The sequence below is a fragment of the Citrus sinensis genome, chromosome 3, assembly GCF_022201045.2.
Source record: "Citrus sinensis cultivar Valencia sweet orange chromosome 3, DVS_A1.0, whole genome shotgun sequence".
Lineage (NCBI taxonomy): Eukaryota > Viridiplantae > Streptophyta > Magnoliopsida > Sapindales > Rutaceae > Citrus > Citrus sinensis.
The window spans coordinates 51,176,280-51,193,526 of NC_068558.1; the positions used below are offsets into that span (position 1 = coordinate 51,176,280).

Consider the following 17,247-nt stretch of genomic DNA (forward strand, 5'->3'; position numbering starts at 1 on the left):
TGATCTAAAATGAGTGATGATATTTAATTCCTTTAAATTATTTCAGTAGCCCCTATTTCTTAGCTAATCTCATTACACTTATTAAACTAAATTTTCTGTCTCTGAAGATCCCATATAATTTTCAATTTACCCCTGTTATCATTTTTTTCATATACCCATCATTTTCCTCAAATTTGTTGAATTAAAAATCTTCATTATGATTTCAAGCATGGGCAATTGTCTTTGAAAATATAATTGTGATCCAACCCTCCTTCGATTATGATGCAATGTTCCTAAATTTTCTGAAGCTTTAATTCTGCGTACTCCCACGGTTGCGAGTAAATTCTCATGCTTGTTTACAAAAGATTAGTGAGGCTACAACAGAAGTTTAGGGTTTCCCTGTTATAAATCACAAGATTTATTAATATTCATAAACAAAACAATAAAGTCGATTGAAATTCGACATCAATTTTTTAGTAAATTCACACTCCATGACTGGTCGAACACAACTGATGCAGCATTGCTCCGTTATTTTGGATTTCCCACTTATATTTCTATTTATAATTTATAATTTTCAAATAAGGTATAAGGTATTGGAGAAATCAGAATTTAAATCACCACTCTTTTTTTTTCCCCCTTTAATTCGGGGATAACTTAGTAAAAATCCTAATCCTTGATATTTGAAATTGTCGTTAAGACTGACACTGCTTTTTTTCTTACCAAAAATTGCATTTGATACCCAACTTGCAACTGTCCTTTCCAGCTTTTCACAGAATCACAAATCTTATAATACAATATATAGAAGAGAATTGTTAAGGTACATTATCATGTGCCATACATTGACCCCATAGGTCTAAGTCAACTAACCAAAAAAAAAGTACACGTGTATTATTGGTAATAATTATAAGATTAATGTGTAGTATATGATAATGTACAGTAGCAAGGTCGCATATGGACACATTCCTTTTTTGGTTGGTGTTGCTGTAAAAAGATTCCATGCAAAATACGGCCCAATTGAAATAATGGCCACAAATTCGTAGCCCAAATTCATTGGAGGTCCACGATAAAGCAAAAACGTTGTGCGAAGATGATCGTGTGGCAGACGGAAGAACAGTATCAGATGATCAAATTTGGCCCACTAAACTTGTGGTGGGTCTGCATCCACCGGGTGACTTCCAATTCCATTGAAAGATTCTCTAATCCTGAAAACACCAGTGGTGGTCTAATATCATCAACTAGGACGATAGGGACGCTTATGGTGCCCGTCGCATGCCATGAAAATTATCATTCTCTATCTTTATAGATACCCAATCGAAATAAGATTTTGTAAGGGTAAAAAAAAAAAAAAACTATGACCAGATCAAGCTAACAATCAAGTGGAATAAAGCTACCAAATGCTCACCTAAATTTTATATGAAAATGAAAACTTTCTATTTCTTCCTGACCGGTGAACCTCCATAACATGAACTATATCCTTGGGCAATTTTTATTTATTTATTTATTTTTAGAAAAATGTCAGATAAATTTTCTAAGGAGAATATTATAAACTTGGAGCTAAGTTAAACTGGTCAGTGGTCACGACTATAATTCATATATTCTAATGTAAAATCGCAACAAATTTTTAGTCGAATTTCATTAGCTTTTTTTATTGCACATAACATTTATTTTAATTACACACAACAAAATCAACAGAAAAAAATAATTGTTTTAACGAGAATTTTATAAATGTAACAAAAGACATGTGTCAATCATCTATTTGTGACTCCGAGTTTATATTTCTTTATATCACAACTATAATGTATTAGCAAGATTTTCACAAGCTTAGAGCATCACTAAAGGACAAGTTAAAGAGTATTAATAAAAGGCTTTTTAAATGAAATTTTATTTTTTACTGAAAGAAATAAATAAGCTCCCCAATAGGGTTGGTAAAAAGTGGGCTTGGACTGAGCTTTTCCAACCCGAGGCCCTGAGCCCATTGTAAGATAAACACAATGGTTGAGCTTTAATTTATTCTTTTAATTTTTTTAGATTGTTGTGAATTTGAAATAAATTAATAATTAACAAGTTATTATAATTAAAAATAAATTAAAAAAATATTTTAAAGAAAAATATAGCAAATAAAAGCTTAGAGATTTAATTTTTTAATATTAGATTATCTAATTTAAACACTTTCCTAATTAATTAACGTATAAGAGAAAATTTAGTATTATAATTTTATTTTTTTGAATCACCATTGATTTATGAATTAGGAAATTAAGTTTTTTTTAATATATATTTTTCAATTTTAATTTATTATTCTTATTTATAAATTTATTTTTTAAAAAATAGTGAGCCTGACCCCAGCCTGGCTTTTTTTCTTAAGCCCATGTTCAGGCCCTCATCTGTGAGGATCAGGCCGGTCCAGATTCTTTTGCCCACCCTACTCTCTAAAAAGAAAAAATCAAAAGATTTTTTTAAAAAAAAATAATGCTTTACTATTTCATTTAAAAAAATTATTTAAATAATCTTTTATAACATTTTAATTTTTTATTATATTATTTTTTATTTCGCCATTCTTAAAGTAAGAAAAAAATGCCATAATTACTATTATTTTGATAGAGAAAAAAATTAATTAAAATAATATAAATTTATTTTTATTTAAAGTATTTTTTAAATAGATTTATTTTTTCAAATTTTTATTTTCATAGAAGTAAATAAATAATTTAAATTAAAAATTAAAAAAAATCTTTTCGTGTGGTGATGCTCTTATAAGTTATATATATTGCTATTTCCTTTATTTTTATTTTTTTTGTTATTAGGACATCTAATAAATGCGTTTTCCAGATGTAAAACAAATAGAATATCTTCCAAAAAATTGCCTAAACTTCAAATATGCACGCAGGAATTGAAAATTCTATGCGCATGCAAATCATCAATATGGCAATCGGTCACGGATTCATTATGATCGACATTATCTCCAAATGGACAATTAATTCCTCGGAATTAATTAATTCATCGCATACTTATTGAATAAAATTCTATCACAAGAAGGATACGGCCCACGAAAATTAATTTAAATGTTGACTGGCAAATTAGAAGTGACAAAATGTCATTACCACTATCACATCTTCATTAATTCCCACAATAATTGTTATCTAACTTTTCAGAAAAAAAATATTGTAAGCAATACAACCATGGCCTAAAGTAAGAAATAAGAGAAAATATTTCATTCATTTATAAAACTCAAATTCCCCACTTTAGAAAGAGAAATATTATTAATTTCAATTTTTTAGAAAATTTACTTTCATAATTTATATCAACTTTTTAGATATTTATATTAAAATAAAAAATAAATTTTAATGATTTTATTTTAACAAAAAATCTAATAAAAATAAATATTATATGAAAAATATTTATATAATATTTTGAGATCCAACGGCTGAATGGATGTGGTTTATTGAGATCCAACGACCAAATACAACTGTGACACGATACTACATTACATCACAATTTTCTCCTAAAAATAAATATTATATAAAAAAATCTCCATAAACACTCCTATCTAACCTCACCAAGAAGGTTGTGGGCAATTGTTATCACCGTTATTTATAAACACAAAAACGCCATCAGTTTTTATCAAATATTTTTACTTTTAATAATATTATCTAAATCAACGTACATGTACCACATGAAAAGAACAGAAAAACCTCTAAAAAAAAAGAAAAAAAAGTGCACCGATTCCCGAAACAAAACTTGAAAGCATCGTGATTATCACCATTATCACAACTATATCACGTAATATTATGTTCGTCATCATCAGTCATACCGAAAAATCCTCAATGGTTGCGTTTCCACGTCAGCTTGCGGGTACGTGCCCCGTTACCCGCAGCGATTCGGGTCTGGACCTGCTCAAACTCCGAGAAACGGCAAGGGATCGTAATACCACCCTGTTGATTAAACCCGTACTCCTCCTCAGCATCCCTCAAAAGCTTACCAAACAAAGGGTGATTAAAGTAAATAACCGGCACCAAAACTCTGTGAAAGTCGCCATCTTTTTGGCCCACGTAAACGGCCAGGTGACCTTTGGGAACAGAAACCGGCTTCTCTCTGATCGGATCCTGATCCATCGGTACGTAACCCGACGCGGGCTTCGCAAGGCAGAGAGATTTGGCACCGTTCGTCAACCGACGGCCCCAGCTGATGAGCTTCGAGATTGGCTTGCTCTTGCACTCGCATGACATGTCTGGCGCACCTAAACGTTGGTATCCGGATCCTCCCCGTGTCTTACGGATGATCCATCGGGTCACCCGAACCAAGCGCTTCCCGATCTTGAATCCTCTAATCTTTCTCATTGTTCAACCTTTTCCCTGTTTGAGAGGGAGTTGGTTCCGAGTGCGGTGAGTAAAACGGGAATGAACTTAAAAGGAATTTTGTTACAGTGAGGTGAGGTTCAGGAGAAGGGCCAAGGGTCGGCAATGGACATGGCGAGGCGAGAAAGAGTGAGGCATATTTCAGAAAGAGAGGTTGGTATATTGGACATGTCGATTGAGGGTATCATACGACAGAGTTTTCATTCGAGACCTCGACCAAGATTTCCAATTTCATCTCCCAAGAATCAAAACCCAGCCCTGCCTGCCTCTTCTCAAAGTTTATGCGTATTCTCGGTCGTGGCGTGGCGTGGCGTGGCGTGGCGCGGCGGTGAGTGGAGAATTGGATTCTTGGGTTGGTGGCTTCTTTTTTCTCTTTTTCTTTTGTGGGTGGGTGTTTGTTTCGTATTTATGTAAAGCTAAAGCTCAGCGTATGGTCAAAAGATAGGTCAGTGTGTGCATATTTGATATGGTCGCACGCGATTGTGTGAAGAATGAAGAGGAGTTATATCCGTGTGAAAGAGAGAATTTTGGAGTGAGTCAAAAGTCATATTAAAGAAGGGTCAGCTAATAAAAGTAATTGCGGCTTAGATTGACACGAAAGCTCGCATATTTATAGTGAGATCGACCGTCTGATTCATTTTACACCGTACGATTGATTTTTTTTTTTAAAGAAATACCTCTGTTACGGTCAGTGGGTAAATTAATGAAGATTCAAATTAGGTTCCGCCACGTGACTTCTAAGAAACTGTTTCGCTGAGCGCCACGTAGGGGATTGACATTTAGAGAGTGGATTTTTTAATAATTTTAAAGAGTGAAGACAAATCCGTTCCCCTTCCCCCCACCCAAAACCAAAAAAAAAAAAAAAACAAATAGAGACAAAACGACCAAGTCTGAAGTAGTTATGGTATTGCACGGAGTAATTTACTATCTTGCAGCCGTTTGCTGCGATGGACACGTCAAATGTCACAAGCATGCGGGTACATGTGCTGCTTCTTGGAAAATCATTGCTGCGGGGCTGTGCCTTCGCGTGTGGACCATCTCTCGATTTCAGCAGCCCCTAAATAGTATTCTTTTCATTTCATGGGCATCTGAGGATCAAGGCATCACAGTTCCGTGCCAGGACGAAGAATAACTCAAACGTAAGTAACAGTCTTATTATTGTTTCATCCACTGAAAGATTGCCAGTGTATATATTATTTTGTCACAGTGTTATTATTGGGCAATACCAAGGATGGATTTTTTTTTTAGTTTGTTTTACAGAATTAATCGAGAATCGAACCTAATTGTGACCTAAGATCGAATGAAATTGAAACGTTTTAGTTCATTGTTTTTTAATATTTTTTCGGTTTTAAGTTTTTTTTAAAAAAAAATTAAATCAAATTTAAACCGATTGGTTAAAAAATATGAACTAAACCAACTTAAATCAGTTCAGATCATTACAATGTATTTAAATTAGTCAAAATTCTTTGTCGTTAGTCATGTGACATTAGTGATAGACAGTTTCATGAATCATAAGGTAGACATTTAACTACGAAAATATTGTTTACACAATACAATAGCCTTGCTTTTCTAGAAGAAGAACCACCAAAAAGAAAAAAAGGGGAAAAAAAAAAGTGTAAGAAACAGTCAAGAATATGGAAAAGGGGAGCAGTCCGTACAGCACGGGGTTGCGTACTTGGCCATATCCGAACAAACCTATAAGTTTTGTAGGACCGTCTATTTCCAATTATCACTAACAATTCGAAGAATTGTGGGCCCAAGAAAATGTGGACAAATGAGAACAAGTCACGTATTCAGTTTTTCTTATGTGGTGGGACAGGGCAGTCAGAATATCATAATTTCCCTGGCTTTCCGCCGTTCATTTGTCCTTTTCTCTCCCACAGCCACAGGCCATATCAAGCCCCTTCACCCAACCCTGATTTGAAAAATCCAAGTAGTCCAAAAACCAAACAAACCCTAAATTTTAGGTGTGTATTTTATAATTTTGATTGTCAGTTAATTTTAATACCGAATTTTGTTAACAATTTTTTTCTTTTTTTTTTTTTGTGTGGAAGGTCTCTGTCTCTCTTCTATTGGACGGGCTCTTTTCCCACGGTTTTTATAATATTTCTTTTGGGCTATTGGACCCGTTGATGAGATGACGATTCCAGTAGCCGGTGAATGCGGACGAGGAAGTGAGAAATAAAAAGATCTTTATTTTTAGTGCATGCACGTTATTATGTGAATAGTATTGTACCCATTAGTCCGATCGATGGCCTTATTGTACCTATAATTGAAAATGATTTGCTTGGTTGTTTTTTTCTAAAATAAAGCGCAAAGTGTCAGGTTTGTTCAATAAACTAATTTATTTCGACACAATCTCCCAGTTTGATGTCTCTTGTTTTATCTTACCTATATTGACAAAAGACATAATGTGATCTTGCTTTAGTGAGACATCATCTAACTTTTGAAATCTCTTTACTGCTGTTCAATAAAGTTTAGATCGATTTCAATCAATACTTGATCTAATGTGATCTTGCTTTCTTATCTCTTATTATTATTATTATTATTATTATTCACACAATTATGTAGGACTTTGTCCCTACATTTATAGATAGCGAAGGAAATGCTCGGCATTGTTGGCCCTGCATTCTTATTCTGTTGTTTTGTTTTATTCATAAAGTTTTCAAAGCTTAAATCCAATTGGTCTTCCTTTATAAACAAAAAAAAAAGTAATTAGCCTCTGAAAAATACATCTTGTCTGTAGGCTGTCATTCGATTTTAACGATATCATATGTCTGATATCCATCAGATGGGGACAGGGTAGATCTTACAAAATTATGTATATGTTATATCATCTGTAAGACATTGGCGTTATTATTTGTACAGGCATATGCATGGCTACCTGCCAGATCACATTGCTTAATTAACACAAATACAGTATCATTTCAACTTGTCATCGCTTAATGCTTTTCTTGTTGGATATGACCACCATGCATTGAATCTTAACACAACCTTTTAATTAAGGGTTCTCTGTTATGGATAGCGTGATCTAAATTTGTATATACATCGTTGGACTCGGACCCCAGGCGAATGGCCTGGATCTAATTTGCACTTGCATTGAACAGAGTCGACAGACATATGAATGCAAAGACTAGCTAGATTTTATAATTATTTTTCACATAGCCCATGTCCTTGCAAAGAATATAGGTGGTTGTGCTGTGGTGGTGATGATGATGCTTGAGAGAGAGTTTATGAAAGAGGATAAAAAGAAATAATTATTATAATTTTAAAAATAAATAAATATTTATTGAAAGGCAAGGGTTAACAAGACAAATAGAGCCATTGAGGGGTCAAATAATATAATTATTCGGAATTTTAAAGTTCGCATTGGGGCTTTATTGGGCAAATAGGCCGAAACAAAACAACTGTCTCGGAGTCAAAGAGAAAGGACGGAGGGGCTAATCAGATTCAGAACCCATACTGGCCCGTGGGCAGTTGATGTCAGCGTTGAAGATGGGCCTTTCTTAAATCAAATTCGGGTACCCGCTGGAGATTCCGACTCTGTTTGACTCTGTTCCTTCCTGCTCCTGAGAAAGAGAGTTAAGACGACAGAGTAACTAGAGCCCCATATGGTGGTGGTGCAGGTGCGCTGAGAACTTCAAATTTCAACTGTAATAACCGAATCAATCTCCGCCGTTGGATCACCGAAAGAATTGAAACTATAACCAGGATCTGTAATTGAAATCCGAATATCCAAATGACGGATCCGAATCTATATCTACAGGAATCGGGTTGGGAGGAGCTGAGAAAGGAGGCACGTAAGATCGAGGGCGATCTCGATGTCAAACTCTCTTCTTACGCTAAGCTTGGCGCCAGGTTCACTCAAGGAGGTTTGTAGATTTCTCGTATTCTCGGACTTTAAAATGAATTACTTTTAAGTTCGTTCGTCATTTGTAGTGCGTTTGGATCTCAAGTTGAAGACTATAAATAATTGGCAGTGTTGAAGAACAGAAATAATGTATCTGTATTTTATTTTACCGTTAGTGTAGATTTTGTTAAGGTTTTTTTTTTAACATATGAATGTGAACTCATTTTTTCGCCTTTAGATTTGTGCATTGTTGTTGCAATAGTCATGAAACTAATTATAAATGAAGTGAAAACGAGTTGCCTATTTCGGTTTTGGATCAGTGATTGTTTGTGCTTTCTCATTTGGCAAAGATAGCAGTGTCATTTTTAGTGTGGATCTGTCTAGTTTTGTTAGATTTTATCCGTGGGGGACTGCCGTTGCATTTTGCATTTGAACATTTTTGCCTTTACTTCTTGACTGCATTGGACTGCATTTTGAAAACAGTGTGCTTTTATTACTAGCTCACATTCTGAATCCTACATGCAGAATTATACTAGTCTACTTGTTCACATTATGAATGCCTACAGAAAAATTCATGTGTTTTGCTGAGTGATAATTTCGTTAAGAGTAATTACACCAAATGGAATGCTTTCGGCAGTGGTGAAGTTCCTATTGTTTTGCTTGCTTTGACTGAAGTATGCAGCAATAGATACGGCGCATTGCTTTGCGAAAAACTATAAGTTGATTCTTTTTTTAGCAGGGGGCTTCTATAATTTGACTGTCCTTTCTGCTGATATTTGTTTTCTCAGGTTATGTAGATACAGGGTCGCCAACTGTTGGGTCTGGCAGGTCATGGAAGTCCATGGAAATGGAAATCCAATCATTGCTCGAGAAGCTACTTGATATAAATGATGCAATGAGTAGATGTGCTGCATCTGCTGCACCAACTACTTCTGTAACTCAGAAACTTGCAAGGCATCGCGACATTCTTCATGAATTCACCCAGGTTTATGTTCTGCTGCTATGATTTATTTTATTTTGTTACTCCACATGCTCGTTACCTCACTTTCAAAAGTCAACTTTCTATTTAATCAGCTACATTTATTACTAGTTTAGAAAGTGCAACCTTAGGATCTTTTTAACACTTTGTATCCTGCATTAATAATTGTAAGTTCATAATATACAGATGCATTCTAATCCAAATCTGATTATGGTTTGTGCTGGTGTTGACATGGCTCTGTTAAGGAGTTTTCCATGCCGCATTAATACTAATCTATCTTTTCTTGGGACTCTCTGCTACCCTTGAAACAGTGTTACTCTTGTGGACTTGATCTGTCTTCTGCTTTATCTTTAATAAAGATGCTATTCTTGAGCAAATGGCATGTATTTTGTTAGGAATTTAGAAGAATCAAGGGAAACATCAACTCAATGAGGGAACATGCGGAGCTTCTGAGTTCCGTTAGGGATGATATCAGTGAGTATAAGGTGAGTGATTGGAACTCTCAAATAATGTTGTAATCGTTTAAATACTACCATTCTTTTTCAGTTTTCTAAAATCTATGCTTGAGGTGTCTGCTGGAACTCTCAAATGATGTCATAATCATTTTAAATACTACCATTGTTTTTCAAAATCAATGTATCTGCCTTCTTGCAGGCATCGGGGAGTATGTCACCAAGAATGCAGATATTACGAGAGAGAGCTGCCATACATGGAAGCATAACACATGTAAGACTCGGGTGCTTTTCTGATAGTGGTACATGGATTACAATTCTTATGAGTAATTTTCAATTGACACTTAATTCTCTATGTGTTCTTAAAGAATATAAATCAAACGGGTTAAAAAATGGGATTGTAAAAGTGGATATGGTTGGAGTCAAGTGTAACCCACGACTTTTGAAGACAAGCTGCTGTGGCTTCTATTCTTATGATTCACATTGGCAATGAGGTTTAGTTGAGCTTCTTAAAACAACAATCCTTCTCTTCATTTGACATGATGGGTTGACTATTTGACAGTCAGCCATTCTTCATCCCACAGTCAACATTTTTCAAGATGAAAATGGTGCAGAGTTTATGATTATAAGAGAAATAGCGAAATAATGAAATCGCGGATATTTGTGATACCAGCTCGAGTAAAGGCCCAAAATTTTGAAAATTATGTAACAGCAAAATGCAAATGATGTCTCTCACACTCAAATATGAACGGCGCATGGACATCCATCTACGCGCTGTCAAACGTCCAAAAGTGATTTATGTAGAAGAACCCTGACATAAATTATTTCCTAGTACGCCATTTTTTTTGTTCCATTTCTAATTTGAAAGCTCAACTTTCTTTTTGTTTCTCAATGCGTTACCCTTCATGAGAAAGTGCTTGGTATTCATCCATGTTGGGATTCTGTTTTGCTTTGGTGCAGATAGATGATGTGATTAGTCAAGCTCAAACGACAAGAACAGTCCTTGGCTCTCAAAGGGCTTTGTTTGGAGATGTTCAAGGGAAAGTGAAGGTTCTAAGCGACAAGTTCCCTATTATTCGTGGCCTACTTGGTATGTGATAAGCAAATTATATTATCAAGTTTACTTGTGGTGTATTGTTAATCCCAAGTCTGTTTTCCAGGTTCAATCAGAAGGCGGCGTTCAAGGGACACTCTTATTCTGGCTGCAGTCATTGCTGGTTGTACGTTATTTCTTATTATCTATTGGCTCTCAAAGTAGCAGAAAGATGTGATTTATTGATAGATGGAATTATAAAATGATGGTGCTTTTGCATAGGAATTTTGCTTATGTAAGCTATAAGTATGACAAATCAATTTCCTTTTTTATAAACCTTGTGGCATCAATCTTTGGCGCCATTATCCCGAAAAATGAATAAGAATCTAATTCAATTTCACGTGTGTGTAATCACTCGTCCAAACAATTAAATACGTATAGATGTAGCAATTGCGGAGACTTGTCAGCCGAAAAATTAGGTTTTGGCAAAACAAAAAGTGAATGTTAACCGCATAGGAATCATCAGTTTGAAAGTCGGTTCCTTGTCATGTGTCAACTTCAACTAGCGGTCGCAGGTTGAGCTGCCGTTATCTCACTGCAATCTATTTTACTGAAAATAAAATTTGTGATTTGGCATGTGCAAAGTTCAATAGCTTCTTTTTTTTTTCATTTTTTTTATTTGGACGAGCATAGATTGGCCGAGCGGCGCATGTGAATGCCTAGTACCCTTCTTCTGCTGGCAATAATGGCTGAAATAATGGTCCATGAATGTCGTGTTTTTGTTGTGGTCCAAATTAGTAAGCCACATGATCATAATCTATAGCACCGCCAAACTTGCCTTTGGAGTAGGTCTGTTTTTAGCACGTTGGTGCTGTCTTTTTACCCTTTCTTTTTTTCCCAAAATAAACCTAAGATGTAGATGGCTTCATTGTCTTGGTTGCTTCTAAATATTAAGAAAGGTAATTTGCTATGTCGATGACAAGATTCATCTTTTTTTTTTTTTTTGGGTGTAGAATGGTTGGTAAAATTTCGCTATCCACAGCTGTGATAGAGGAAGCCAACTGTGAACTGTAATTTAACATTTCCTTTTATCCTTAATAAGGTTCCTTGATTACCTTATCCTGGTCTTAATCACAACGTTAAACAGCCCTTGCCGATAGAAATTTGAAAGAAAAATTACAACTCAAATTCAAATCGCTGTAATGTCTATCTGGGTGAGCCGTTTTACATGTACGCACATTACCTCTTGTAGAGTTGTAAATTGACACTTGCGTGAAAGTTGAAACACGATAATAACACATATGGCATGAGATATTTTGAAAACTCGTATCATCTCATATATGATTTCCACCTTGGAACCCTTTAAGCTCTCGATGGGAACTGGTTGATCTTTTTCGGCTGCATATGCTTTGTAGCATTAGTGGCCCATCGCTTGACCTAGATGATTCATGGAAAGGATTTTGTCATGGCTGGCGCCGATCAATAACCAATTTTAGTTATGTTTAAAAAAGAATAAATAAATCTGAATTTACATTACAAGGGGGTAAAAAGTAAGCCGCGAGGAAAAGAAAAGGGAAAACCCCTCAAAAAGTCAAATTGATAATTAGGAAAGAAAAACAACATTATTGTGAATGAAAGCCACGTATTAGGATAAGAACTAGACTTCTAGTCTGGAGGCGAGCAATTCTATTGCAGTCTTGACCAGTGTTGGGAATCAGTACGCGTGGCATCAATCAACGTAAAGGACCAAAAAATGGATCTTATTTCGATGTCTTCGGCAACGTGATCCTCGAGGAGGCCAGCCACAGCTTGAAATAGAGATGAGAAGCGGGCATCTATAGCTACGTACCATTACTGAATTACAACAGGCTTATAGCTAAGCTAAGCTCTCTGCTCTCAACGCCACTACGTAAATTTTATCTTTTTATTGATAAAAAAACTCAGAAACGTACGTATTTACTTTCTTGTTGCCACTGTGAAATTATATACACAGCTTGATATGCCAGAAGAAACAAGCTGCTCTGCTCTGCTCTCTCTCTCTCTCTCTCTCTATATATATATATGAAAAATATTGTAGCATCTTTATTGGGTTTCTACCCATTGAATTTCAACCAAAGGGAGTGTGTGAGAGAGAAACAGAGAACGCTTCTCATGCAGGCTTTTTAGAGTGTGTCGTATTTTACAGTTACTATTGCTTGACGGGGGTCAAAATGAAAATAATTCAAATATAAAGAGATCGTTTCTTTGCATAAAAATTATATAACATTAGGGGAAACATACAAACTTACATTAACTAGGTAAAGTTCCAATTAAGTCTCTTATCGTTTCTGTAATTAATATTTATAGGCCTGAGGGCAAGGACTCAACATAGTTGAGCCCCCTGCTTGCCTTAGTGCCTTTATAGTATATACATTGAGCCAACTAAGTTGTTTATTTATTTGGGATTATAACAAAACATGTTGTGTGGAAACTTGATGACAAATCATAAAAGCTTTACAAATAAGAGTACAATTTCAATATTTAAGAGCTATAACGAGTTATTATTTTCTGGGTCAGTGCCCTAGCAGTAAATAAATTTAGGGTTATCTCTCAAGTCATTGTCACGTAAGCTTCAGTACACTCCTTATTTGTATACTGTCTGGCAAATTGCTGCACTCGAAGGTCATATGGGACAAAAACTAGGTTAAGCCCTATATTCATAAATAAACCTAAAAAAATTTACTTCAATTTTAATTGGCTTTAGACGAATAAAATTTTACTCAACTATTTTTGCCTATATACCTGGAGGTGTCCCTCAAGTTAATCTGAGAATGAATCACGAACAAAATAATTGCTCTCTTATCAGAGAAAGAAGCTAATCAAGGACACATATCCGTACCAACGTGTTATAATGTTGTAGTAACTGATAGGCCATCTTCATGCAAAGTCGTATGCTCCATTAATATCACTTTATACATGCCTGTAAGGACACTGGCTTTCGTTCATATGCAACAATTAGAAATTTGGCAAAGCAATAGAAACGTACTCTATTGATCATCATGCGACCACACAACCTAATTGTGTGTAATAAAGTCAGGCATCAATTGATACCCAGACACATAATTGTACCATCGAAATATCAATTATGTTTTGAAAACCAGTCGCAGCATTACAATTAATATAGTGTCCCACTACAAATTAGCTAGTGTATAGGAAGAGGCCGATATGTCGATAAAATCTATTGAATAACAGATGTCTCTGTCTCCTTAATCCAATTAACTTATTTATGTACAGGTTAAATTTTTGTTAAGTTGTTATCAAATTGTGTACTTACTCAACAAGCAGAAAACCGCAGATCAATAGATGAATAATGATGATGGATACGTGGAGATAATATATGAAAAAATAGTATGCTAATAAATTGTAAACGTTTTATTGTTTCTGCAAATCGACCCATAAGTTTAAAAAGTTCTGCCGTATCAGCTATGCCCTAATTCTAACAACAAACATTCAAGCAGCAAAAAAGTTACTCCACAAGACCCACGGTGACTAGTGACTGAATGACTGGAGACTTTACCTATAAGGCAATGTCGGGGCAGAGAAAAGCATTAGGGTGATAGTTTTTGACAAATGTCCGCGAAATCAAAGAGGTAATCTGAGATCTTTAGGGTTTCTAAGAAACAATTTTGTAATGTAATAATAAGTAAAGCCTCCGGAGAGAAAGATAAAAGTGTACAGTCAAGTCATAGCTGAATCAGATAATAGTAGCCAAAAAGAAATACAGAGCTATGCAAAATTGCAAATGCAAGGGAAAGGAATGAAGACAAGGACAAAATAAATTGAATTTTATTAATAAAGGGGTCTCTGCCTTCTGTTGTCACTGACAACTAAGTATCTCTGTACATATAAGAGGGAGAGAGAAAGATATAGAGTGAATGTCTGAGTAGTCAAATCGATCGGCAAAAGAAAAAAAGGTCTTAAATATTTTTTCTTGCCAATATTGTTAGCATTATACACTTTCAATTATGAGAAGAATTATCGCCTTTAACTACTAACCCGGTAATTGTTTAACGTTTAGTTCATTAATATTCTTCCCCCAAGTATTTATGTATATAAATTTAATAAGTGCGTCTCCATGAAAGCATTAAAATTACTCATTAAAACATTAGTGGTTCAAGCAAATCACGACTTAATAGTTAATACTATACTGGTCTGGGAAGCAAGTTTATGAAACGGCCATCCAGGTGTAAAATAGTTGTAAATAATAATAATAATAATAAATACGATTATTAGATGGGCTTGAACCTTGATCATATTTCTTGTATCATTCAATTAAAGTGGTTTTACGAGCTGAAAGGCACTCAAAAATAAATAACTTGTACAAGACTTTCTTTTTTTGGTGAAAAAAAAGGGAAACAAAGACAGAAAGAAAGAAGAAAAAAGTCAAATTACACAAAATTTACCGGCCTTCACATATATATACTATCACGGTATCGCGATGATTGTAGTGGGTGTATCTAGCGTATCAATGAAAAGACAAATGAACCCAAATCGCTGAGGTGTCAACCTAGGATTGGAAGTTCGGGAGCTGAGTAGGGCACTAAATCTATAATAAAATGTACAAAGAGTTCTACTATTTATCCCGGGTCAAATCCCGGATCAAACCCCAAAAATAATAACAGACGTCGTTTCAATCTCTTCTTTTTTTTTCTTTTATTCAAACTAAAACGACGTCGTTTTAGCCCTTGTTTTCTTCTTGGTTAAGGCAAATTGCTCTCTTTCTCTTCGTTCTCTCTTATTTTTTTAGAGTTCTTATTTTTTCACATGCTGATATTCAAGCCATGAATCGGGCACATCGAATTGGACAATCAAATAGACTTTTAGTATATAGGCTTGTTGTCCGTGCCAGTGTTGAGGAGCGCATCTTGCAGCTTGCAAAAAAGAACTCGAGAACTGGAAGAGATGGACAAAAAACTTTGGCATCAATTTCACAAATAGGAAACTGCATGACTTTCACAATTACCAAACATCATGTCCTTGCAATTGTGTTTTCCAAATTTATCATAATCTTCGTAATTGTAATGAGTTCCACCACGAAACAAGTTAATATTTAACACTCAGACAAATGTATTTTAGAAAATTCTGACATAGTATCAGAGCCGAAGTAGTTATATGCATTTGATTTCTATGGGGGCAAAATAAAATTATGCGACCACTGACCCACAAGTTACCCGTTCATTTCTTTCTAAATTTCTTAACTAGCCGCTCCTATGATGAGATAATTTTAATAATAAAGACATAAACACTCCAAAAATTTGAGTCAGTAGGAGGTAGTTGGCCAGCCTTTTAGCTCATATCTCAAGCTCAACACAGCCCCTGCAACTTTACTTGGATCTCAAAAGGAAGTAAGGGTGTCTTTAGGCATAGGCGAACAAAGCAGTCGCCTAAAACCTTATATTATGTGAAGGCCTCATTTTTTGATTTTTTTTTCTAATAATTCTTTTTTTTAAATTACGTATTTTAGGAAATCAAAAAGCTTATTAACATCTCTCTAATTTATTAATTATCCTACAGTTAAGAATTATTTTTTATGAAAAATCTATATTTGATAACATTAATGTTAAAGAGATATAACTAATAATATTATTTAACCATTAATTCATTCATTATTAGTCTTTCCAAAAAAAATTAAATTATTTATCTTTTCAATTTCCTCTAAAAAATTAATTATCTAATATTAGGATCTTTGACTTTTAGTATTTCTTTTACTTTGTATTAAAAACTTTGTAATCTCAAAAATTAGTAAATGAAAAAATTTCTTCCTCTCTTCTGTACAAAGAAAATTATTATATTCATTGGTTCATTTAAAAATAATCAATTTATAGAAATACAAAGTCCATTTCTATTATCTGATCATTAATTCATCATCTCAACTTTTTATGTTCTATCATTCTAAATATTCGATTTGAAAATAATATTATTCTTATTTATTTGTTTGTTTATTTTGTAATAGTTTTAATGGAATAAAAAGATATCTTCTTAACTTTTTCTTTAGGTTTTATTTTTCAAATTCAAGAATTAAAAATGGAATAAATTTTGAACTTTTTTGTAAATTTCTTTTAGTATTGAAATTGCAAAATAAATAGAGGCCTCCTAAAAAAATTTCACTTAAGGCCCCAAACACTCTAAAGCTGGCCCTGAAAGGAAGTGGAAGATATTCTATGATGGGGAACAGAAGAGCTTTTCAATCATTCTCCTGGTATTAATGGTAAGGATATTGGTGAAAATAATACCAATATAGAGGAGGCTGTAAGAGATCTGGAACAAAAACACAGGAAGCGGGGTGGTGGTCTGGGGGACGTGTACCAGGATAAATGTACAGAAGGCACCACCACCGACAGAGAAAGAGAGCAATTTAGGCTGTTGTTGATTTTGCCTTAACCAAGCTGAAACGAAGGGGAAGAGAAACAGAGAAAAAGGAGTTGTGAGACGAAGAGAGAGAGCAATTTGAGGCCAGTTAAAACGGCGCCGTTTTAGAAAGAATGAAAGAAAAAAAAAAAAAAACAAAAACGGCGTCGTTTTGGTTCAATTCGGGGTTTGACCCGGGGAAAATAGCATTTTCCATG

The 17,247-nt window shown here is 34.6% G+C and overlaps 2 protein-coding genes across 2 annotated transcripts; one reads left to right on the top strand and one right to left on the bottom strand.

Moving 5' to 3' along the window:
• Nucleotides 1-3,398: 3,398 nt before the first annotated feature.
• On the bottom strand, nucleotides 3,399-4,866 carry LOC102615286 (hypothetical protein). The gene has a single exon (XM_006490818.4). It carries the CDS (start codon nucleotides 4,308-4,310, stop codon nucleotides 3,795-3,797), a length of 516 nt encoding a protein of 171 aa, XP_006490881.1. The 5' UTR covers nucleotides 4,311-4,866; the 3' UTR covers nucleotides 3,399-3,794.
• A 2,985-nt stretch (nucleotides 4,867-7,851) lies between these two features.
• On the top strand, nucleotides 7,852-11,042 carry LOC102614786 (Golgi SNAP receptor complex member 1-2). The gene is made up of 6 exons (XM_006490817.4): nucleotides 7,852-8,200; nucleotides 8,967-9,163; nucleotides 9,553-9,642; nucleotides 9,812-9,883; nucleotides 10,570-10,699; nucleotides 10,770-11,042. The coding sequence occupies exons 1-6, from the start codon at nucleotides 8,068-8,070 to the stop codon at nucleotides 10,865-10,867; spliced, it is 720 nt and encodes a 239-aa protein (XP_006490880.1). The 5' UTR covers nucleotides 7,852-8,067; the 3' UTR covers nucleotides 10,868-11,042.
• Nucleotides 11,043-17,247: the final 6,205 nt, after the last annotated feature.